Below are 25,155 nucleotides of genomic sequence, written 5' to 3' on the forward strand. Positions count from 1 at the left end.
ATCGCAGAAGTTGTGATCTTATAAAAAGTTCTCTATAAATATATACATAAAATATGTCATTTTTTGGCTAGCTTCTCAAAATAATTTAAAAATATACAAATAAAATGATACTGAAAGAGCAGAAGAGATAGCAACGAAGCAGAATTCGATATTGTACACATCGGGGGTGAAGGGCTTGTCCAGAGAGCTCTAGGTTAATTCTGCAATACTATATTGGCAAAATAAGCATCGACATAGGCCTACCTCAAATGCCACCAAAAACAAGTTGTCCCCTTCTGTAGATATTAAGGCTGGTGTCAGGCGGCTGCAATAAAGCCGCTACTTTTTTTTAATGAAATTGTGATCCAGCTTTGCTTCTGTAGAACTGCAGGGGTTGTGCATTGATATACAGACTGTCAGAAAAGCAGGGTGACAACCAGTGGGTCCACTCTTACACCAATCAGAGGTTGTCACTCAATCTTTCAACCACAGCAAGGTTCCCCCCAAAATACAAATCATCAACCTGACAGAAGGGGACAACTCAAAGACATATGTAATAGTTTTTTGTTTATTTTTGCTCTCTCTAAAGTTGAAGTAGATCCTAAATCCATGTTTAATGAACAAATGGCAACAAGCTTTGGCTACTTCTGCACTGCATTACTTTAGTGTTATAGCTTATTGCTTCTCTACTAAGGTCAATACAATAGTCACAAGTGGCAACAGAAGCTTTGTCCACATGTCCTAGGCTCAGCCAGACTAGTAATCTGGAAAGAGCTTTACCACAACCTACTGGCTCTGCTATAACTACATGACGCAGTGAAGTCACATCAGGTGATGTTTCGGATAGTGACACCATCCAGTGGGTTTCCATCGAGAGATGATATGGTTTCCCGCTAACTGGCCTTTCAGTCCTGAGAGGTCGGCATGCAGCATTTCATTGAGCTTGGAGAAGAATGAAACCAAAAGCATTGTGGCAACTAAGTGCATATTAGATGGCAGGACTTGGGTCTCCTTGTAGATAAGTGTTCTTCGTTTTGGCCTTGTGCACCCTATGGAACGACTTTTACTTTTACGTCTGATATATTCCAGTGTTCCAGGTTTTTAGTATTTACAACATTACAAAAAAAAGTGTTCATTTCTGTGGATAGCTTCATTCGGCTTATTTCACTGGGGTCCCGTGAGCTCGGAAACGATATAGACAGGTATAGTTGGAATGGCCCCAGTTGGAGAGGATTCGAAGCTCCACGATCTGGAAAGATTTCCTATTTTCTTCCTGTAGGATTTAAAAAGGGAAAGCAGAATTGAGCAGGTTCTCTGAGCTGAGGATTAGTAGTAGGTCCAGTAGTTGACTCCCACTATTCACATATAAGGCTATATACACACACATGCTATCACAGCTATGTGACATATAATACATTGGTTTATTGTTTTACACCCATGCCCTAAGCTACATACATAAGGAGCAGCACATGTACTTGGCGGGTTGTTGAACACTACACTGGAACTTCATAAGCTGCAGGAGAAATAACTTACCGTTACTTGGAATATCTGCAGAGGCTCTCCTTCTTCATTGTATGTAGACTGAACCAATAAGACGCCATCTTCTTGATATTCATTTTCTAAGCCCTTTGGAGTAGAGACACAAGTCAGAATTTACTATTGGTGGAGATTTATCAGACATGATGCAGATGTAAAGTACAGTAAGTGCTCATGGTAAACTGCTCCACTGGGCTGTGACCATATAGAAGTGGACAAAATAACTAGAAACCCCTATTTTATACAGTGAAGTTAAAGCCTTCCGGTCACTCCGGCCATCACCAGTAACACATCCTTTTCTTCTCAGTCATGTAGCTTATACCACTGTTGAAAGGCGAGTAACTGTTGTGCCTGGTAGAGAAGTTTGTGATCAGATTTGCGGAGTTAGTGGCTGTGTCAAGGTCTACTGTTTCCTTTATCACATCTTCGTATGGAAAAAAGGGATATTACTAGTGATGAGCACGTTTGGGTTCACCCAAGCCTTCTGATTCCTGCTGCTGGGAGAAGTTTGATGCTGCCCTAGGGACTCCTGGAAAACATGGATAAAGCCATAGGCCATAGAATGTAACCATGTTTTCCTGGAAGCCCTAAGGCTGCATCCAACTTCTTCAGGCAGCAGGAGTCAAATGCCAAAGACTGGTGATGGCAATTGTGTCTGGAAGACTTCACCTTGTTCATTTAATAGGCATGTTCTAGGTTTATTTTTGCACATTCTAGTTATTCTGTGTACATCACTACTTTACTTACATATACAGCAAAATCCTTTGGAGCGCTTGTGATGTTACCAGTCGGGGATAAGGACTTTGGGATGTGCTCCAATGAGAAAGCTGTAGGAAAAATCTCCATTGAAAGCCGCACAACCAAGTATCCTTGAGATCCTTTAAAGGCCCAGCAGTTACCTGGGTACATGTCAGGCTGAAAGAAGAAGTAATAGAACATATGAAATCTGTGAACAATACTAGCATATCGGTTCAAATAAAGGGGGGGGGGGGGGGGGGAAGGCTGGTGGGGACAGCTTAGTAAATTTGTTGATAAATTTCCCCCAATGTGCTCCAACACAGCTGTGTTGCAGTTTGACACAATGCTAGATTGAAATGGGACAGCTTCACAAAAAATACTATGAAAACAACCCCTTGTTCTATGTATCAGTGCAGCTCCAGCAGTAAGCCCTCCTTTATCAGATCTGAATATACTGTCAAGCAGACTAAATCGCACAAAACATAAGAGAAAATAATGCGGCCAGAAGGATTCATCTTATTGAATGTTGGGTAAATATGATGAAACAGATGGAAAAGTGGACTCACCTGAATGACCACCCGGGGGGACTGTGATAGATACCACAGGGGAATTCCAAACAAGCTCACAAGCGCAGTCTTTGTCTCATAGGTTTCAGAGCATCGAGTGCCGAGGATACTTCCACCTAGACAGAGCAGACAGAATTTTGATTCCCTCACCTCTGATGATTGTGTGAATGGGTATACATATACACGAATGCATGGTAACTAGGAACTGTGCTAATCTTTATAGAAAATTGTTGCAGATAAACAAGTACAACAAAATAAAAAGTATATGGCAAATGTCCATAAAATGCTTTGCAAAGAACATACACACATTCTGCAAAAAGTAAATAAACAGTTAACCATAAAAAAAAAAAAGAAAGTTACAAGTAATGCTTTGGCCCAGCCAGCACTAGCCTATGAACCTCTGAATCCACCTGGCAGCTATTCCTTTGGAGGGCGCCATTCCAGATATCCAAAAACACACATCCTGTCCAGAAAAGCTCACAGTCGTCACAACCTCCAGAAAAAAATTAAACACACTAAGTTGGATGAGTGGAAAATTCCCAGAAAATAGTCTTGTTTATCCCTGTGACCTTTTGCTCAGTCTGTAAACTTCCTGAGTTTCATTTGGTATATACAAGATAAAACCTCCTTAACATTAACAAATGTATAGATGTGCTACAAACAGCCAAATACAAGGGAACATACCGCCAGATTCCAATGCAAAGTCCACCATGCCGGTGCGGTCCTGTGCGTACAGCTTCAACGCATTATTTACAATAACACGAGCTTCCTGTGAAGAGAAATCAGGTTTCAGTATAATATCTATTTTTGCGCAAAGACATGTCTGTTTGTCCAGATGTGGGGTCCCTGCCCTAAGAGGAACAAGCACAAAGACTGGCATACGGTAAAACAGTAGGGCCTGGGACACGCATGGTCACCACATTACTGATCCATTCTCCTTGGTGGCTGTAGAATATGGTAGTGTACATGAGACCTAACAGCAGAGTCTTGGCTCTAGTCAGCTGGGAGGTGACTTTGCATGTATAAAAGCTACAGAAACCTACAAGTGCCCTTTATTGCTCTTTTCATGGCCTCCTACCTGCTCAGTGATTCCAGCTATTCCTCCTCTCACTGTCTCCTCCACCATTTGTGATGTTGGCACCTTCCCAGTAATGGAGACTTGATGTGTAATGTTCCGCAATAGATGAAGCTCCAGTTCTTGCAGTCTGGCACTGAAGTCTTTGTTGCTCACATAGTTGGCAGAAAGCCACTGCAATAAGCCTTCTGGCAAGTTTGCTTGGCTTCCAAACATCACCTGGACAGATTCTCGCACCCTGGCATCCACCTAGTAAAGGAAAAATACTTCCATCAACTTCCATTTTTCTTGCTTAAGGCTTCTCAGAGAATGGCCAAATCCTATATACAGAGAGTAGTTCTTACCTTCTGAAGCATACAGTCTGGTAAGTCACAGCTGGGCTTCATGGTCTGTTCTCGGAGAAATTCTGCCTTATAGGCTTCAAACTCTTTCTCCAGGACTTCAATCCTTTCCCGTAAGTGATTCTGGTCTTGAGTGTGAACATTACTGGACTGTGCTTGTTTCCGATCTTCCTCAATGGCCTAAGAAGAAATACAGAAAAAATTGCTAAAAATTTCCAAGGAATTCCATTATGTAGCAGGGATCGAATGAAGCACCGAGGTACAAACCTCTGATAGTTTGCTTAAGAGAGCTTCTAAATGTAAAATTCGAGTTTCATGCCTTGTAATGATAGAGTGGTCCTCCTACAACGAAACAGTACAAGGGATCAGTCAGAGGGGGGGGGGGGGGAAGTTCTCGGATTTCACCACAAAAATATTTCGGATAGCAAGTAGATTGAAGAGAACAAGCAGTAAGTGTTGTGGAATGACAGTGTGGGCAGCCATGGAGGCCAATGAAATGACATACGTACAGGAACAATCCCTGACGCCTCAGCTTGGTGACCACAATGTTTAGTAACATATCAAACAAAAATCACAGAACCCATTTACTATCAAACCAAACGTCATGAAGATAAAATAGGTGGCTACTCACTGTGGTTGTGTCCTGTGCATCTGTCTTTATTTTGCCAAGATGCTCATTGAGAAGATCAGAAATTAAAGCTGACATGTGCCCTTGGTCATTCATCTGACCCATCTGGTTCTGAATTTCCACAATCAGAAGCTTCAGTTTTTTGTAGTCTTCCAGGTGATGATTCTGGTTGGCAGCCATTGACCCAAACTTCCGCTCCAGCTCTCTCATTCTGATGTCAAACTGAAGCCCATAATCCTGAAAAGTAATGATATTAGATGAGAAATGCCACAAGAGAGCCAACCTCGTGAGCTCCTTGGGAACAGAGACTACAGGCAACTGTAATAAAAGCCATGGTCTTGCCTATCCAGACGGTCACTGGAGAAGAAATATTACCTTTTCATCAGCACTAGGTATATGAATATCAGGCGCTGGCTTTTGGCTGGGAATAGGATCTTCGGCTGTTTGTATACTAGATCCACTGAATAATGGTAGCATGGCATATATAGCATTGAAGCCCCACAACCAAAGACCTAAAAACAGGCACATAAAATCAGACATTTTACCAAGGAAAGAAGGAATTAGCCAGTTTTAGATACATACAAATGAACACATTAAGACTAGAAGAAAAACTGATGTCTGAAACAAAAAAATCACTCCATGCTGAATGGTAACTGCGCTTACCCAGGAGAAGCAGTAATGGGATGAGGAGCAGCAGCGCTCTGGAAACTTTGGGAAGGCATCTACAAATAAAATAAAAAAGGTATTTACGGCAACAATGCAAACATCATGCACAGGATCTATTGGCCACGGTCATGTATTTGCTGGTTTACATAAAAAGAAAATAAACAACAAAGTTTATATTAAAGGAATCCTAGGGGCCAAATCCCTGTACTATCCCTAGTGCAAGAACAGAAGAGGGAGAAGGAGAATCTAACCTGCTGATAGCTTCCTGTAGCACATGGGGCACTGAGGATGAAGGCAAGTTTCTTCCTTTCATCCTTGAAAGAGTTTAATCCCTTTGCGAACTACCACCCACATCGCACAAATCCACTGGCCGGCCTAACCTGCCTAACCAATATGATCAGCAGAGGCGGCTGGCCACACCAAAACATATTTGCATAGGGATTCAACTCTTAATAATTGCAGGATATTCAAAAAAGGGGTCTGTGGAGCCTCAGTTGCGAGACTCAAAGCACGGGAATAGCCAGTTATCCCTTCAGGGAAGGAAACCCATTGCCAAGGGGTGCCTCCCAGTGGGGAGATCACCAAACCACCCAGATACGTAGCCCCTAAGTCCCACTCGGTTGCGAGTATTGGGACAAATAGGGAAATACCAGGGTGGCACCTTTTGAGTCTAACTCCGTTGAGAGTATTGTAACATGACAAGGGTTTACCGAGAGTATTGTAACATGACAAGGGTTTACCAAAGCCAGGCATCCACCCACAGACAGCTGTTGCCCCTCATCACTGTGGAGCAGGATTCTGGCCAATGGGGGCAATGAAAAATACCGCAGGATATTACCTTCATTCTTAGGGCCCCTTGTGCTATAGGGAGCTATCAGTAGGTTAGATCAGTCACATTATAGACACCAATGGTACCAGGTTAATCCTTGAAATGATTGGGTTCTATGAGGAATAATTGTGCTGCATGTTGTGCTATTCTTCCCATCAACTAAACTGGGCTCTGTGAGTCTTCAATACAGATGTGAGGAGAGCCTAACATCTCACATTAATAGGATACTGACCTTGTTAGCAAAAATACGTTCAATAAGGATACCAGGGTAGTGAGTTGGTACCAGCCCGTGCCCAGCCACCAGAACATTCCAGATGCTGCCTTCCCTGCAAGGGAGAGATGAAGGATTAGACAGCGTGCCACTGAACAAACAGAAGTGAAAGCGGAGAGCTCATGCAGATGAATACACAGTGATAAATGGACACCTCAGCATGCAGTAAGGTCTGGAATGAAAAAAATGTGCATCCCAATACCAGGTACAGAACAGAAATGCACTTCTACTAGAACACCACTGCGATATATACACAAGAGATCAATGTGAAGTGTCATACAGGATGAGAACAATAACCTACAGAGGATTAGGTATCTTATATAATAGACAGAAACCAAAAAAGGGTTTACTATGATAAAGGAAGAAAGGGAGGAAATGCAGAGACCTTGCCAATGCGCAAAATCAAAATAATAACCTGGTGATACAATGGCCAACCAAAGAAACGACAACACCTTCCTGGATACAAACCATCCAGCAGCTCCAGCACTGCGCACCGCTTGCATTAAAAAGTAACCTAAAAACACAGAGGAGACGAGGCTTCATAAAGCTTTCATGGATGTGCGTGCATGCTGTGTACAGTGCAGCGAGATAGGTTAGCGCCATACAAACAATTAGATAGGTGGACATGGAAGAGCCGAGCGGTTAAAGGAAAAGGATATGCAGAGAGGAAGAGTTAACTGAAAGAGATATTTATTCATCCCTATTGTGACATTGCTCCTCCTCAGAAGTGCAGGGTCCCTCCTTGGACTGACTATAGGATAGGGACAGTTCTGTAACATGGATTCCTGGCACCTGGCCAGTGAGGACAGTACTAGGGAGATGGGTTGTATGGGGCCACAGTATACCTCTATATGACCATGTGCATGCTGTTTGAAATCAACAAGCTGATCAAAAGTGGCGATTTGTTTTAAAGGAGACACATTTATGGCCTATCTGCAGGACACAGCATAACTCTCTAAGGCCTCATTCACACGTCTGCAGAAAGGGGTCCATATTTGCGGATCCGTAATAGATTACAGATTACAATGCATTCAATAGGGCTACACACAGCCACATTTTTGTCTCTGCATTTGAGCCCCCACCGCAGCACACTCATTGGCTCAGCGGGACGTTCAGACACGGAGTGTAGACCAGTAAAAGTATGTGCCGGCCAGCGGGGGGGTTAAGGGAATTGTCACATACTCGCAGTGGGATTTCAATTCAACTGCAAGTATGTACTCTCATTCACAATGACAGGCAAAGGAATCCGCTGCGGATTCGCTGTGTGTGAAACTGGCCTAAAGGGGTTATCCAGCATTAGAAAAAAAAAACATGGCTCTTGTCTCCACTTTGGTTGGGGTTTTGCAACTCCGTTCCATTGAAGTGAATGGAACTGAACGGGAGACAAGTCATGTTTTCTCTGGTAGAAAGTAGTCATGTTTTTCTATCCCTGGATAGAGATTCTAATATGTAGTTCAGAGAGGACGTATGCTTCATCCCATTGATATGTGCCCTACAACCTACATCCAGACGCATGCAATCCTCTTACCAGCTGAGGCATTAAAGGCATCCAGAACATCTTAAAGGAAACATGCAATGCTTTACCATTAGCTTTCTGAAAGGATGGCTATATAATGGGGATTCTGAGTGGTGAGGCTAGACCATGTTGGGGCAGGTTTGCTGGCTGGAGGGAGAGATGAATGGTCTCGCACATTCCAAGAATAATCCCTCACAACACACATGTGCCAGCATGCCGAGGGCTACAGGTCATGCACCTTACAAATTATCTCACATATACACAAGAGTCTTCATAAATTGACACATAGACCAACATACTAATAGAGAAAGCTCTGTAGGGAGGACCTGCAAAGCCCTCCTCAACATCCCTGACTTTGATGGTCCACTAGGACAGCCCTTCCCCCAAATATATTAGTTGACTACTAACTACAGAACAAGAGTGTAACCCTGGGCAGACAGATATTTCAGAGAGGTTTAATGCAAAACAGAAAGCTGAATATGTAACTGAAGCTGAGAGTCTGGTTCAGTCGCTGTTCACACGGACAGTGGGTGTTAGTGAGGAGAAAGGCAAAACGGAAAAGAAAAAAAATTTGCAAAATGAACCTGTGTAAGAAAAGATGTGCCACAAGGACCCTGCCACCCTTTTAGCCCGTGAGAACTGCGTATGGACCGCAGTAGTGTGTTTTTCGTGTTGTTTCATCCCTTTACAGTCATCACCTGTTGGTTATCACAAGAATTAGTTAATAAAGTGGTAGAATCCCCCCCCCCCCCTCCCCCAAAGATTAAAACTCAAGTGTGACAGCATGTAAAGGGGCTCCTGGGACTACTATACTGACCGCCCATCCTCAGGATAGGTAAACAATGGCAGATCTACCAACATCGGACTCCGATTAAAGGGGTTGCAGTGGTCCAGCAAAGGTCACGGCCCAGTCATTGTTTACTACCATACATTTGGTGGTGGTTGTGTCTGATGTGTGTGACTCCTAAGACTCAATCAGCTGCAATAACACCACCCTTCAGTTTAGCAGTTCTGGAAAACCCTGTCGATACCAATACATTCATAGGGATGAGGAAGCAGAGATATAGGGTGCCACTATCTAGCAAGGTGTTTACTTACTATAGAGAGAGCTACTTTAGCCATCATGGAGGGAAGACTCTTTCCTGGTGGCCCCCACACATCAATGTACCATTATCCAGGGAGATGACCTCTCCAAACAGCTCCCTGTATCTCAGCTTCCGGAACCAGAATGTAACATGAGGCTGAAGAGGATACTGGAGGGGGAACTGCAGTAACACTTGAGTTTAGGCTTTACATAGAATTTAACGTTAGTTTTCCCACAGGATGCCGACAAAGGACATGACTGGGTTGTCACCACCTATAGCTAAAATGTTTTCACCACCAGAGGCTCATGCAGAAAACCCCTCTAGTTTTGATGGGAGTAGGTCTCCAGTATGTGGGGAGCAAGGTGATCCCACCACCCTTGTGATGACCAGGCGACATGCATTACCGTCATACTTACAAAGGGTTTCTCCATTCATATGGAGATGTCCGTCCTCCGTGTGATAGTCTTTCACATTCATACTTCCACAGAAATTCGAGTGAGCTGGAACATACACACATAGGGAAAATGAAAAAGAAAAGTGTCTCGATGGGGATTTGCATGACACCTAGGAAACTGGAATCTTGGCTTTGCAATGAACAAAATTTGTTTACCGCTTGCATATTGGCATTTTAAAAGGGGTTTTCCATCCAGTGCCAATTTATGAACATTTGTTTTTCCACTTAGTAAAATATCCTATGAAGATATTCCATAAATAATATTATAGCGCCACCTGCTGTTTCTTTTAACCATATTTACTGTGTCCATCTCAGAAATGTGCCATGATGGACGCACATGCCTAGCCCTTTGTTCTTCTCTATTTCCCTGGGTATATGGAAAGATACCTGGTGTGATGATCTGGTGGACTCCGAAGCCTCAGCACCTTCTCTGCTCCTCAGAAAAAACGCTAAGCAAGTACAACTGTAATCTTATCCTCTGCCAAGCAGAGAAGATGGTGCAGATGGGGCAGGATTTCACTACAGGCAAAAATCATGGTACAATCCTTTTAAGAACTCTGTTGCTACGACAAAACTTCTTGCCTTGTACTCCGTCAGTTCGGAATCACAGTAAAATATATCTAAGTCAGTACCTACATATCAGAAATATAAAACTTCATACTTCTCATCCCTTTAACTTCTCCTCACTGTGGCCACTTTTGGCCTTTATAACCCAGTAGTTTTATTTCACCCTGACATTACTCTACTGATGTAGCCACATGCTGGGGACTATTTAGCCTGTAATAGTGTATGGTAAGGGGTTAAAGAAGTCCTCTTCAAATAACTGCTTTGTAGATACACACAGATTTAAGTAAGTAGCCAGGAACAAAGAAAGAAACACTGTCAGAGGAACAGTAGTAACATGCTCCGAGTAATATGGACCTAGTGACACTCATGTGCACCAAATTGGGTTATCCTGCAGTCAAACATTAAGGGGGCATTATTATCCATATCTGTAGTATAGGTGCCCAATGTCCAGTCAGTAGGGGTGCAGCCAAAGGGCCCAGAAGAATGGAGGGTTCCACTATTTTGATCAGGCCCAAAGAGCTGAATGGAGTTGGCATTGCATACATCTGACCACTTGCTCCATTAAAGAGGGAGGGGTACACTGAACATGTATACTCAATCTGTAAAGAGCAGCAGTCAGATCCCCTCTGATCACCTATCCTCTATATAGACAAGTGTTGGCTGATAAACTCCTTTAATAGCCATCATTAAAAGAGAACGGACCAGGTCTGAGCCACAGCATTCGGTTATTCTAAAATAACTGGCATACCTGCTGAGTAGTGTTCAACCAATATTGAAAATAGGAGGAATAAAAATGTTAGCCCATCTAAAAAGCACAGCTGTAAATGGATAAATACAATGATGATTGATGATTGATGCAGCATCACACCAGTGCATAGCAGAAAAGTGACCTGAAGATTCCCAAAGCCATAAAACTGAAGTGAGCGATAGAGATAAATATATATATCTATACAGCTATATCTATACAGCTATATCTATACAGCTATATCTATACAGCTATATCTATACAGCTATATCTATACAGCTATATCTATACAGCTATATCTATACAGCTATATCTATACAGCTATATCTATACAGCTATATCTATACAGCTATATCTATACAGCTATATCTATACAGCTATATCTATACAGCTATATCTATACAGCTATATCTATACAGCTATATCTATACAGCTATATCTATACAGCTATATCTATACAGCTATATCTATACAGCTATATCTATACAGCTATATCTATACAGCTATATCTATACAGCTATATCTATACAGCTATATCTATACAGCTATATCTATACATTTTTTTTTTATTATCACCTACTTCAACCAGCAAATAGCTGTGCTGAAAAAAAGACAACTTTAGTATAATATAGCACAGGGCACACACCATCGCCACCAAGAGCTAAAATAATGTAGACTTCAGAGAGAAGAAAAGCCCCCAAGCCAAGTGATCGAGAAGCCATAATGTGCAGGGGGTCACCATTGTTTGGTACCTTTCATCTCATAACCAAGCTTCATCGTAACCATGTGAAAGAGATTCACAAGCAGTGCTGTCAGGGACGACACGGCACTTCTGACCATCACCGTGGCCTTGTACATGTAATGTGGACGTTCTCCTACCAAGAAAAATCACAAATCTGAAACTCTACAGAAAAAAAAAAAAATATAGCTTTCATGTTCATCACCTGGGCACCATTTAGGATGTAAAAGGCATGGAAAGAAAGACCAGATTCTTCCAATGCATTAGGCGTGAGCTACACCAATGGAGCATACAAGTTAGTGTTAAAGAAGGACAATAGAAGCCGGGGGGCAGAAATCTTACTTGACTTGTGGCTCCGGTCCCTGGAGTACACTGTTGTAGACATTGTGTAGGAGGACGAGACGGGTGGCACGCGAGAAGCGGAGTACGCGGTGAGGACGTTACTCCTCTCAGAGAGCATGCTACAGTCATTACATGTGTAGCCATTTATCAGGGTTGTCTGAGTTTCTGCAGTGAGGACATCTCCATTTGCCTGAATCACTGTAGTGTCCCCAGCTGGAGGAGGGAGGGAGGGGGGGGGGGGGGGGGAATAAAAAAAAAATTAAAAACTAAATAAAGGGACTATACTTTTTCTTTGACAGGTAATTTAAAAGACTGGAGGATGTATACCCAACTTCTTACCTTTAGGATCATCGTCATCAAGACCTTTAGGGGAGAAACCAAAAAAAAGGGAAAAATTAAACGTGAAACCATAAAAAGCAAAAAAACCTAGTCCTCAAAGTCTCCTCCGCACATAGGCATCAATGGTAGAAGATAAAACAAGATGGCGGCAGCAGGGGAGAATATACAATCCTCAGAATGTAAACAACTGATGATATACAATAACTGGAAGAGTATCAGGGATGAGAGGATAGTAGGAACAGCGACTTCAATGAGCAAAGTAAAAAAATAAACGTGCTTTACAATGTTCCTGTGAAATTTCAGCCAGGTACACAGAACAGGGGGAGATCGGATATAAACATTATATAAAAGAGGGAAAAAAAATTATGCTGCAAAGAAGGAGCGGACGCATGGTGACAGGTTGCTTAGCAACGGTGATTAACAGAAAGGGAGCAGTGGAAATCATAGCTGTACTAGCGCGGCGCCACGCTAATCCTGAACTGTTCCCTTGTTCTCGATAAAATGACTATTCTCTATAACAGAAAGGCTGCCGCACTTTCAGCTACAACATTGTTTTTGTGCATGAATCACTTACATTCTAGCTGTAGACTGATCTTCTAAATTGGAAGGAACCCAATGGCCCCAGTGTAATGCTTATCCAGTGGAACAGAGCAGGATTTACAGTGGAATTCACCTGGTACGATGACAAGTGTGAAACCCGCCATGATCCATGACAACCACAGAACTGACAAATCTGCAATGTGTGAACTTGGCCCTATTTGGGATGAATCCCAAAATAACCATAATTTACTCAATTACATTCAAACATAACTTTTATTTGTATTGATATAAACTGGTAATAGAAAAATATCCACCATGTGATTTAAAAACTTCCTCTATAGGGTGTGTATGAGATGGCTGCGCACCATGCTGGGTCTAGATAGCGAGGCGACAGCCAGTTACTGACAGCTAGAGAAAATTGTCTAAAATATACACGGTCTATAAATAAGTGAGTGAAACTGTCAAACACTAAAAGGGCCCTATTCCACTGGACGATTATCGTTCAGATTATGGTTAAATCGTTCGAATCTAAACGATAATCGTTCTGTTGAAATGCAGTTAACGATTAACGACCGAACGAGAAATCCTTGATCGCTTTATAAAGACCTGGACCTATTTTTATCGTTGCTCGTTCGCAAAATGTTCACATTGAATAAGAAGTCGTTCGCAGTAGATACGAACGCAATAGCGAAGAAAAAAAACGATCGCAAATACGATCATAAGTAGCGATTATCGTTCCATGGAAATGAGTGAACGTTTTCAGGTCTTTCGCAATAGCGGTCGTTTAAGATAGTTAATCTTTAATGATTATGCAAACGATAAATCGCCCGGTGGAATAGGGCCCTAACACCTTTGTAAGATGACCTATTACTGAATAAAAAAAAAAATACTCCTCTATGGGCCAAGTCATAGGTTCCGATATACCCAATTTACAAAGGGACTTCTTTTTGTTTAGAGCCAGGCCCAAGCAGGAGGGTATGCTGATCAAGACTTCTGGCTTGAAGGGTCTTTTTCAGATAACCCCCAGATGATAGAAACGTACTATTTTTACAACCTTGTCAATGCATAGTTAACAAGTATTCATTAGAAGCAGTGTAAGGTCCAGTTTAGGAAATGTTCACAAAGAGGAAGGTGACAGATTTTAGCTGGATATGTGCCTGAATTCCCCACCGCTGTCCTGCTCTAGCACCAAGTCCATAGGATCAGATGAGCCGTTTCCCCTTACACTAGGCTTAGTTTACGGAAACAGCTTTGACCAGCTCCTTAAAGACCAGTGAAATTCAGGTTTAAACAAGAATTTACTCAGGATTGTTCAAGAATTCTTTTGCCTAAGGCCAGCCAAATATATTGGCAACAGTGAAGTATTAACAAATCTCACGGCTGCCAAGAAAACCTCTAGTCAGCTACTCATTAGGATGTATGAATTGTATCCGCTGTTAAGAGATGTGGGTCGCATAATAAAAATTGCAGCCTACAAATTTTGCTTAAAGGGGATTTTTTGCAATATTTAAAGTCGCTGTCGTTTAATTTTTTAAAATTTTTTTTTTTAAAGTCGCTGTCGTTTAATTTTTTAAAATTTTTTTTTTTGCAGAAATCAATAGTACAGGATTTTAAGAAACTTTGTAATTGGGTTTATTAGCCGAAAAATGCATTTTTATTATGAAAAAGCAGTTTGAAGCTCTTTCCCCTGTCCTTATGGTTCTCTTATGAAGAGGGGAGGGGTGGAGGGAGATGAGGCACCAAAACAGGACAACAAAGTTAATTTACAGCTACATCACGGGCTATCTCCTCTGAAGTCAGCACTGACCTCTGAATATGGCTTTCATACAGCTCCCACTGTGTAATCCTTTGTTCTCTGCAGGCAACTAATCTCCCTCCTCCCCCTCCCCTCTCCATAGGTTACACAGGGCTTGACTGATGTAAAAGTCGAGACTTCCCGAATGAGTAGTGAATGAGAGGGGGGGGGGGGGCTGGGGAAAGTCTTTTTGAATGCAGGTTCAAAATTACAAATAAACCCAATTACAAAGTTTCTTAAAATTGCGACAGTGAGGATGGGAATTCCTTGCCCACTCAGTCCCAGAAGTCAGACCACCAAGTTTAAGCATACCTCTCAAGTTCAACAGCCACCCAATCCACAGATCCCATGTGGGGAGACCAGACTGGGAGGTCTAGTTGCAGTTCCAGCTAAAAGAAAAAAAGGGCTCATGCATGGAACCCACTGGGCATTGCAGTTGTCTCAGCAACCATACTTTTCAATGTGGAATCAGTCTCTCGACACTGGATGTGAAGTAGTGGTGAGAGTTGAACTTCGAACCTTTGCTGCAAATCTTGGAATGACCCCTACTAAGGCGTAGTTCACACACACACAAAAAAAACATCTTTTAAATCAACTGGTGCCAGAAAGTGCCGAAGATTTGTAATTTTCTTCTATTAAAAAAATCTCAAGCCTTCCAGTACTGATCAGCTGCTGTATGTCCTGCAGGAAGTGGTGTTCTTTCTAGTCTGGAAAGCAGGAGAGATTTTTCTACAGGGATTTGCTGCTGTCATGGACAGAGGTGGCAGCAGAGAGCACTAAGTCAGACTGAAAGAACACACCACTTCTTTTTTTAATAGCAGTAAATTACAAATCTCTGGCACCAGTTGATTTGAATTTTTTTTTGGGGGGGTGAACTACTCCTTTAAATGTGTTGTCTCTATGCTCCAATAGAGCATTCTGACACATCACAGTGGTGGTGCCTGAACAGCTTCCATGTAATTCTTCAGATTCCCCTACAGCAAGCGCTAGAGAAGGGCATTACTAGAAATGTCATGTGTCTACCACCCAGGCGGACATATTAAAGATCCTTTCAGCACAATGTATCCACTCACCCCATAGGTGGTCCACTTCAGTCTGTTCCCGTATCGATGACTCATCTAACACTGTGGACAACGTGGAGGTATCCGCGAGCTGTGTGCTGAAGCTGCTCTGGAAGGATTCATTGCCGACCCCTTTGAGCGACAGACGGCGGCCGCTGGATGTAGACTGTAGGCTGGTGTTATGCCGCGCTCTACCAGATCTGAAGACAAACAGAGCATGATTTCACATCTATCTGTATGGTAAACGGAATGACATAACCCCAGTCAGTGACCAAACTCACATTCTGCACCTCAGATTACGATTGTGACGTTGTGGTTTGTGGCCTCTTTACACATCATACAGAACACAAGCTGGAGTGAATGCAGAGTGTGTCACAGTATGAGCTCCATGCTCTATAGAAGAGTTAGGCTGCATCCACACGTCCCATAAAATTGTCCGTAGCTGCGAATCCATGACCACGGACAGTTTTAGGAATCATTCAAATGAATGCAGCCATTCACACGATCCGTGCCGCAACCCACACTGTGAAAAAAAAATAAAAATAGCACGTGTCCTAGTGCGGATCGCGGCACGGATCCCCCCGCCACGAGATGACAGGAGTGCAGAAGGCCTGCTCCCCCTGTGCCAGTGAAAATGTGAGCCAGCAGGCACAGGCGGAGTAGGCAAGGAGTTGTCTTCTGCACTCCTGTCCTCTCTGCTGCTGGGTGGGGGATCCGTGCCATTATCCTCCTCCGGTCACCGCAGTGCGGACCGTAAGAATGAGGCCTGAAGGGCACAAATATTATATTGGCAGCAGAGGGAGGGAAAGGGGAAACCGAAACCGTGCACAACTCCTGCTTGTACAGGGCAAAGATCCAACGATATAAGATGGACATCTCATCTCAATCAATATATTGAAACTAAGGCCAACAACAGTGGTGGGTATGCGGTTCCTCGTTCTGGCTTGCTTTGGGTTAAAAAAAAAACTCTATTGAGTATATATTGTATATATGTTTAACACCACTGGAAAGAACACACAGCAAGAACTGGATCTACTTGGTTCTTCCATTAGGACGTACCTGTGAACAGATCGGTCACTAGAAACGCTTCCAGAATAGGAAACTGTGGAGCTGATGCTGCTGTTGAGGAGATCGTCAGAAAAGTTGGCAGTCGTGTTCGCCAAGCGGAGGCTACGCCGCGACATTCTTGGGGAATCGAACACCGGATCCAATTTATGTAATGTCTCAAAGTCCAGTGCAGCCGAGGAATAACTGGAGCTACAGGAGTGAAGCGGGTGTTACTCTTCAGGAAAGTATTTACATACTCATCTGACCCAAGATATCAGTGAACAGTACTATTACACCAACAGATCTGACGACAGATTATCTGCCAAAGATTTGAAGCCAAACCCAGGAACAGACTATAAACAGAACAGGTCATAAAGGAAAGACTGGATTTCTCCTCTTTTTAAATCCACTCCTGGGTTTGGCTTCAAATCTTTGGCAGATAATCTGTCGTCAGATCTGTTGGTGTAATAGTACCCTTAGGCCTCTGTTATTACACAAAGGGGGGCGCTCAATCCCCAGGTAGCAGACTTCACGATCCACAGGGCAATAGGAAGCAGCGGCACTCTGATATCAGTGAAGAATAAGTGATTTATTCATCCATCAATGTGCATTAAAGGGTGAATAAATCAAAGAGTGTGCCGCCTCTTCCTATTGCTATTTATCTATATATATGGTGAATGGTGCAGAGTTGTAATACCACATTTAACCAGAGGACCAAGGTGTCACTATTCTTAAAAGAAATCTGATCTATAACCAGGACTTAAAATAAACAAAGATTACAGAAATGTCTCCATGAAATAAGATTTGTGCATCAACAATCTGCAATAGACAGCTAGGGATTTATAAAAGAAACCTATCAAGGAAGAAAACAATGTTGGGTGGAGTTTCCAGGAAGCGGTCAGACTTCAGCCAGATTCCCTGCAGCTTTTAACACGTAATAACCTATGCAGCAGTGTCCGTGAGAATTCCACCTGTAATAAGGGCTGTATTAGAAAACAGAAACAGTGCCACCCTTGCCCACTGGCAAATTTGGTACTGCAGCAAAGTCAGAGAGACCATGAACATATGTGGCATGGTTTCTGAAATTACACTTATGTACCAACATACAGCCCCTCTAAGACCCTGCGGCACAGACTGCTGCTGGTTAGCAGGTGGTAATGAAGCACAGCTGGGGTCTGATCAGCTGCCAAGAGAGTCCTCTGAGAGTCCATCACTAGCTTCATATATACAAGTGGGACAAAAGAAATAGACAAAGATGATTCAAGAGGAATACAGTAATTCTTTTGGGTACCTGGGCAATAAGTCATGACCCCAATTTGCACATGTACATTTTATTTCACCAGACTATCTACAAGGAATATGGGGCAGAGAATAGGGGACACGAGAAAATACACAAAAAAAAAAAAAAAGTAATGCAAACAGTCAGATCTGTAATCATTGAACTGCTTAGCATTAGGAGAACCCCGATCACTTGAAAGGAAACAAAGAAACAAAACCTACCACTGATCCTCCTGTGTGAACATACATGTACAGTAATACCTCGGTTTTCGAACGCTTTGGAGCTCGAACTGCTTGGTATTCGAACAAAAATTTACCCAGAAGTAGTGTTTGGAATTCGAACTTTGCTCGTTTTCGAACGTTTTTGCGAGCGTGGATGGTGGGTTGTACCTGGCGAGTTAAGCAGTGGTGAGGCTTCACATACAGTACAGTGCTGTATAAGACTGCTGGAGTGCATATACAGTGCATTAGTAGTACAGGCAGTGCACCACCATCTCCCATACATTACAGTGCTTGGATGGGGGGGGGGGGGACGCTATACAGTAAAGGATGGGTGAGGAGTTGGTAACTACTGTAATATAATTGCTGGTTCTGATGAACATTTGTTATGTTTACTGTCCTGTACAGTATATAGTGCTGTTCTGTACTGTAGTGTAGTGATTATACTGAGCACTTATCAGTGTAATAAATGAGTATTGTAGGTAATTATTGGTGGCTGTTGGAACCAATTAATCCCATTTACATTATTTCCTATGGGAAGACACTGCTTGGTTCTCAAACTGCCTTCCGGAACCAATTAAGTTCGAGAACTGAGATACCATTGTATATATAATAAATCTGTACTTACCCCTCTGCCACCCTTCTCACCATCACTGTGGGTTCCCCATTGCACAGTACTTCCCTGTGTCTGACACACAAGCACCTACCTGTTCAGTTAGTCAGTGGCCACAGCTGTGCCCTGCCACAGTCCTGAAAAGCTGAGCACGGTGGTCTTTACGCGACAGACAAGATGCAGCCTTGTAGGGTACAAACACTGGAGGGGAGAGGTTAAAGGGGTGCTCTGGCATCTAGATTTGGAATTTACGTCTATTTAAAAATCTTCAGTCTTCTCATACTTATCAGCTGCTGTATGTCCTGCAGGAATTGGTGTATTCTTTCCAGTCTGACACAGTCCTCTGCTGACATCTCTGTCTGTCAAGAATGGACTAGAGCAGTAGAAAATCCCCATAGAAAACCTTTCCTGCCCTGGACAGTTCTGTCATGGACAGAGGTGGCAGGAGAGAACATTGCATCAGACTGGAAAGAATACACCGCTTCCTGCAGGACATACAGCAGCTGATAACTATGGGAAAGACTGGAGATTTTTTTAATAAAAGTAAATTACAAATCTGTATAACTTTCTAACACCAGTGGATTTGAAAAAAAGATTTTTGCTGGATAACCCCTTTAAGTATATATTTTTTTTGTTTTAAACCGAGCAGATACAGAAACAGATACACACGCATACACATTATATATAATATATATACTTGGCCAACAATCTTGCATGTTTCCAATCCAAGTTTAAAGCTCCAGCAACCTAGGGGTGTCTAAGGGGGGAAAGAAAGCTCCACTTGTCCTCATTTGGATGTGGTTTTGCTGTTCTGCTCCAATGAAGAGAATGGAGCAGAGCTGTAATACCACACATAACCTACAAGACAAGAGTGGTGCTGTCTTTGAAAACAAGCAACTATGTTCCTAATCTTGGACAGACCAAGAATCAAAGTTATTCCCATCCACTCTACAGAATCTATATAAGCTTTTTTTTTGTATTGACATAGCCTGCAGACGCTATCATTGAACAGGCCCTCTATGAAGTCTTTGCAGAATGTGCTGCCCAGGCCCTTTGCTATGACGTGTCTCACTACAGACAGTCCCTGGCAGCTCTTGCAGCTGGTTCCCAATAGTATAACGCCTCTCAATCTCCATTTCTACAGTCCTGGAGTTTTCATCCCCAGAATAATCAGATCCGCCGGGACAATCCACGTACAAGCTGCAGTTCCCTGTGACACACTTGAGGCCTGGCTCAGACATCTCCATGAAGAGATGGGGTGAAGAGAACACTGTCTGTATCAATGAAGCCATTATACAGAGCCTCTTCACTAAACAAGGGTCACTCACATTTGCCAACAGGCATGTGTCTTTAGTAACGTGTCAAACGAGCAGCGGCCGTCAGCTGCCGCACGGCACCGGAGGAGAGTATGGCCGTGCACCACAGCCTCCTCCACACGTGTCTGAAGGATTACTGATCAATAGCCGGCTATGTCTATGGCTGCTAAATGGTGTGCAGTGAGAGAAGCTGCTTTCAGGGGCTGATGGGACATGACAGAACAGCTGAGGAACACTGATAGGTTACGTTCGTACAGCAAAAGCAAATCTAACATACAGATGTAGCAGTATACATGGTGCAGTCATTATACTGTATACATTCTATAGAGCATGTGAATGGAGAAGAACCCTATAACACTCCCAACCACTCGGTTCTAGTCTTCAGGTTGTGTCTCCCGCGGGCCTGATGACAGGCGGCTGCCAAAACTTGCACACCACCAAGGTATCGCCAGTTATCAGTGCAGCATGCCAAGTTCCCAACCCCTTGTTCCACTGTTCCTGTCACCTATACTGATCATGGATTCTCCTCGCTGTGGTCATCATTGAGGGTAGCTTCATACGTAACGTAACGTGGATTTCTCACTGCGAATTTACAGCAAAATCCGCTACAACTTGCTCATTCACTTTAATGGGCTGACATACTTGCAGCAGGATTTTCATTTTGCTGCGAGTATGTCAAACTCAGCGGCATTAACCCCAGTGGCTTGGGAACATACCATACCTGATCCCCGCTCCGGCTTTTTTTGGGGGCTCCCGGTACAATATGCTCCCAGGCCGCGGGGGTTAATGCCGCTGAGTTTGACATACTGTCAATCTGTCATATTGTCATTCCGCTGCAAGTATGTCAGCCCACAGAAGTAAATAGGCAAGTATCCGCAGTGGATTTTGAAGCGAGAAGTCTGCTGCGGATATGTTACGTGTGAAGCTACCCTTAGGGATGATTAAAGGGGTACTCCAGCAGAAAAACACCACTTCCTGCAGGATACACAGCAGCTGATAAGTACTGGATGACTGGAGATTTTTGAATAGAAGTAAATTACAAATCTCTTGTAAAATCTGACAACAGTTGATTTGAAAAAAAACAAAAAAACTCAAAATCCTGATAAAATAGTCCAACCAGTTCATTGTGCATCACCATAACTGTGGACTCCACTATGTGGATTTTAATGGCCAGTAACAGTGTGAATATTGCACTAGTCCCTATCCTTGCATTCATGTAAGTACACAGTAATGGTACAGTCATGGTAGTACAGACCTGTTATACAGCTGTGCCTCTGCTCTGTGCTCTCATGTGCGGTCAGGATGGGATCAGACCTGACCACAGGACTGCTGTTTAGCCGGGTGTACTGTAAACCAAGAAGACAGGAATCTCCATATACTAAACAGGAAAGGAAACTTCTAATTCTCCTCAAACATCAAAACCTGAACTTTCTAAAAGGTTGATACACAAAGCTCCAAGAGCCTGACTGCTACATCGCAGATCTGGAGTCATAGCCGAGGACTTTGTTCTCCAATTGCTGTAAGATCTAAGCCGCCGTCAAGACTTCTAGCTGCAGAAAAGGAAGAGCTATGTCCTATATGGCAGATTCTTCATTTGAAATTCTTATTTGGTGAAGCCAACATCTTACGGCTCACCATCTGATGCGCAGAGAGGCCTACGGAGCTGATGTCAGAGAGAAGGAGTAAAAGCCCTATTACACTAAACGATTATCGGCCGTATTTGGACGATAATCGCCTGGTGTAATAGACAACGATCAGCTGCCGAACGACGTCGGCTGATCGTTTTCGTTTGTCTTTTAACATGTAGAAAAACAAATGACCAGGATAGCAGTGAACTGCTGTTGTCGCTCCATGGGGTGGAGCTAAATCGTCCGGGCAGCTCCACCACAGCTCCCTGTGCCCCCCCCCCATGCTCCTCAATATGTAATGGGGGCTTTAGTTTTTGGGTGATAAGCCACAGCCAATTTACTCCCCCCCCCCCCCCCCCCGAAATGCCAAACCAGGAGAGATCTCAGTCTTCAGGCTTTGTTTGCAGTGTTTGAGCCTTCTGTCCATTGAGGATTACTCCTGATATAGGCCCCTCTATAATACACTGCAGCAAACTAGGGACGGGAGAGAGATGACTTGTGCTATCCATGAACTTCTCTCACTGAGGATTGTCACACAGGGTACAACTGTAACAAAACACCAGCTGTAAAGGCGCCTATACACATTCACAGAGGTGAGCTCCACATAGATATGCAGAGAACACCGTGACTTCTGGCCTCGCCAAAGGCGCTAAATAAGATTACTGTTGGGGTGGAGTAACATTAAAAAAAAAAGAAAAACTTAACGTTTTCTAGATATTGCATTACTTTTTTGCTCAGAAATTGTATTCAAATATATATGCTTTATGGTCTACTCACATACCTGAGGAAAAGTCCAGATGTTACCATCTTACTACACGTAACATTACTAATTATTGTATTTTTATTATTATTATTATTTATACAGGAGCTGGAGAACTTCACGGCCCTGCTGAACCCCCCGACCACCTCTCTAATGTGTGATAACCCCGCAGCAGTAACACGTCCGACTATTCTCTCTTTACAAAACCCTGGAGTAGAAGGTTTACAACCTGTCAGGAGTGAGAAACATCCCTAACCCATTAGACAGCCTGCATCACTAAGTAGTAAACATGTCTGATCTGCCCACATACTATCCCCGGGCGGGGTGATACCGAGCTTCCAAGGCCAAAATACTGAACATCTGACTCATCAGCTGCCGAGAGGCCGCACTGCCTGCTGCCACTACCAGGGATATATATACAACTCATTCACATACAATGCGCGTTACCCATAGCAACCAATTACAGGGCAGTTCTATCTCATATGACTGTACCTGGTTGCTATGGGCACCTGTCACGCTGCCTTTGTTACCTTCTCTCTTCATTCAGGAGTGAACATTCCTCTACATATAACATACAGGCCAACCGCGCTACGTTACACCACATGCCACTTCTCTATTCAGATATTTTACACCCAGATAAGAGTCACATCCCCGGCACACAGCCTACAGCAAGGAAGTAACCGCAGTACTCCATTCACCAGTGTTCACCAACCTGTTGTAGAACTACAACTCCCATCATGTCTGCACGGCCGCAGGTTGTCGTGCTGGGAGTGGTAGTTCTACAACCGCTGGAGAGCCACAGTCTGGAAAACAGTGATGCAGAGTTAAATCCACTGACAAAGGATATTTAGCATTTGAACGTCCCCCTGTAGTGTAGACGGCCACCATATTAGTTATCTTACAGAAGATAACACAAGGCGACAACCCTGCCGCTTTACATTGCGCTCAGTAAACACATGCAGACATTGCGTATTACAGGTTCTGGTGAGGACATACAGTCACTGCCAGTGGTTATTCGAGATTAAAAGAAACAAAGCTACTTTTGTGTAAAAACAGCGCCACCCCTATCATCAGGTTGTGTGCGGTATTACAACTCCGTTCCATTTACTTCAAAGGAACCAAGCTGCAAAACACACACCCAAACTGAGGAGAGGAGAGGCGCTGTTTCTGGAAGAAAGCGGCCATGTTTTTCTAGGTCTGGACAATCCCTTCAATGCTGGCCTTACCATTTCCCAGCACCAGCTGTTGCCAGGATCCTCACCTTTTCTGTGCATGAACAATTATAGCACAGCTTATACATTGTCTGGACTGTCTAATCCCAAGCCTCCTCTATGTAAGCAGCAGATGTCACCCGGAGGTTAGGATCATAGAGCGATACGTGCCGGAGAGTCTCACCTTAGAGCATAGGTGTACCCAGTGTTTTCAGGAAGACACTGGGGAGGAGCATACGTGTGAAGATGGGAATAATCCATTCTCAGGGTGTCAGATCATGCTGTAGCAAGTAAAAAGTGCAAAAGAAAAAAGCCAATATTACAGTGTTATATTATATATGCAATCTCAGGACACAGGCAGGCATGCACAGCGGTCAGGATGATATGGATGAATGATCAGGGTTATGGTCTGGGATGGAATTGCTGTAATAGAAGGCTAAATTAGGACTCCAGACAAGAGCCATACTCTGATCCGACCATCCTGCTCAGCCAATCACAGAGCTGAGAGGGATGTCAGCAGAACAAGAACACAGCCTGGACCGGAAGGCTGCAAATATGGCTCACTATGTTACAGGGAGGCAAAGGGGAGTTAGATTTTTCCAAACAAACAATCACTTTAAAGTCTAAAAGACAGACATAAGAATGTATACTTACCCGTCCCTGTGCCCCCGCAGAGCAGTGTCATATCAGTTTGCTGCAGCATCAGGTCCTGGCTCAGAAATGCCCGCTCAGCCAGTCTGTGAATGGGGCAGGACACCACCGCAGTCACCAAGGCTCAGCGGGGATATCCCCAGGCCAAGCCAGGAGAAACAGGAAACCGGCTGCTGTCTAAGAGCTGGTGAAGCTGTGTTGTGGGGGCACAGGGAAAGGAAAGTATAGATTCCCCTGACTAGCCCCTGACTAGATTTGTCTGGAGTTCTCCTTTAAGGCTTGTTTCAGGCGACATTGCTTTCAGATAGGTGACTGGCAAGAGTACACAACACCACTAATCTAACATTGGCAATCCTTAAGAGTACCTAACATCGCATCAGACTTCTGACAAGTCATAGTGACATGGTGTGAAGCTGTGATCAGTGGCGGAGGAGGTGGGGTGACTTCTGCATAAAAATCTTTCACTCTATCCATGTACCGATGGGCTTTAGCCCCTTCATTGTAGCACTGTGGGGGATCTCAGCAGCCAGACCTCCACAGATCACAACTTCTGACATGTCACTGACATGTCACTATGCTTAAGTGTCAGAAGCCTGCTGAAACAGGCACACTTTAAGCCT

At 43.5% G+C, this 25,155-nt stretch overlaps 1 protein-coding gene across 11 annotated transcripts in view; it reads right to left on the reverse strand.

Annotated features, from left to right (window-relative positions):
• Positions 1-529: 529 nt before the first annotated feature.
• SUN1 (Sad1 and UNC84 domain containing 1) overlaps positions 530-25,155 on the reverse strand; it is a 36,838-nt gene continuing 12,212 nt past the window's right edge. For 5 of the 11 annotated variants that reach the window (XM_069983832.1, XM_069983830.1, XM_069983831.1 and 2 more), the window contains 21 exons: positions 24,069-24,165; positions 16,872-17,069; positions 15,825-16,012; positions 12,417-12,440; positions 12,078-12,290; positions 11,749-11,871; positions 9,647-9,730; positions 8,730-8,843; positions 7,045-7,143; positions 6,591-6,684; positions 5,527-5,585; positions 5,239-5,375; positions 4,867-5,100; positions 4,503-4,577; positions 4,239-4,415; positions 3,898-4,143; positions 3,504-3,588; positions 2,820-2,935; positions 2,263-2,430; positions 1,513-1,605; positions 530-1,252 (listed from right to left, as the gene is read on the reverse strand). In XM_069983832.1, the coding sequence (XP_069839933.1) occupies positions 1,139-1,252; positions 1,513-1,605; positions 2,263-2,430; positions 2,820-2,935; positions 3,504-3,588; positions 3,898-4,143; positions 4,239-4,415; positions 4,503-4,577; positions 4,867-5,100; positions 5,239-5,375; positions 5,527-5,585; positions 6,591-6,684; positions 7,045-7,143; positions 8,730-8,843; positions 9,647-9,730; positions 11,749-11,871; positions 12,078-12,290; positions 12,417-12,440; positions 15,825-16,012; positions 16,872-17,069; positions 24,069-24,145 (2,718 nt within the window). In that variant the 5' untranslated portion in view covers positions 24,146-24,165 and the 3' untranslated portion in view covers positions 530-1,138. The remainder of the gene's footprint in view (positions 1,253-1,512; positions 1,606-2,262; positions 2,431-2,819; positions 2,936-3,503; positions 3,589-3,897; positions 4,144-4,238; positions 4,416-4,502; positions 4,578-4,866; positions 5,101-5,238; positions 5,376-5,526; positions 5,586-6,590; positions 6,685-7,044; positions 7,144-8,729; positions 8,844-9,646; positions 9,731-11,748; positions 11,872-12,077; positions 12,291-12,416; positions 12,441-15,824; positions 16,013-16,871; positions 17,070-24,068; positions 24,166-25,155) is intronic. The other 6 variants (XM_069983835.1, XM_069983837.1, XM_069983836.1 and 3 more) reach the window with 6 other exon arrangements.

Source organism: Dendropsophus ebraccatus, chromosome 9 (assembly GCF_027789765.1).
Source record: "Dendropsophus ebraccatus isolate aDenEbr1 chromosome 9, aDenEbr1.pat, whole genome shotgun sequence".
NCBI classification, from domain to species: domain Eukaryota; kingdom Metazoa; phylum Chordata; class Amphibia; order Anura; family Hylidae; genus Dendropsophus; species Dendropsophus ebraccatus.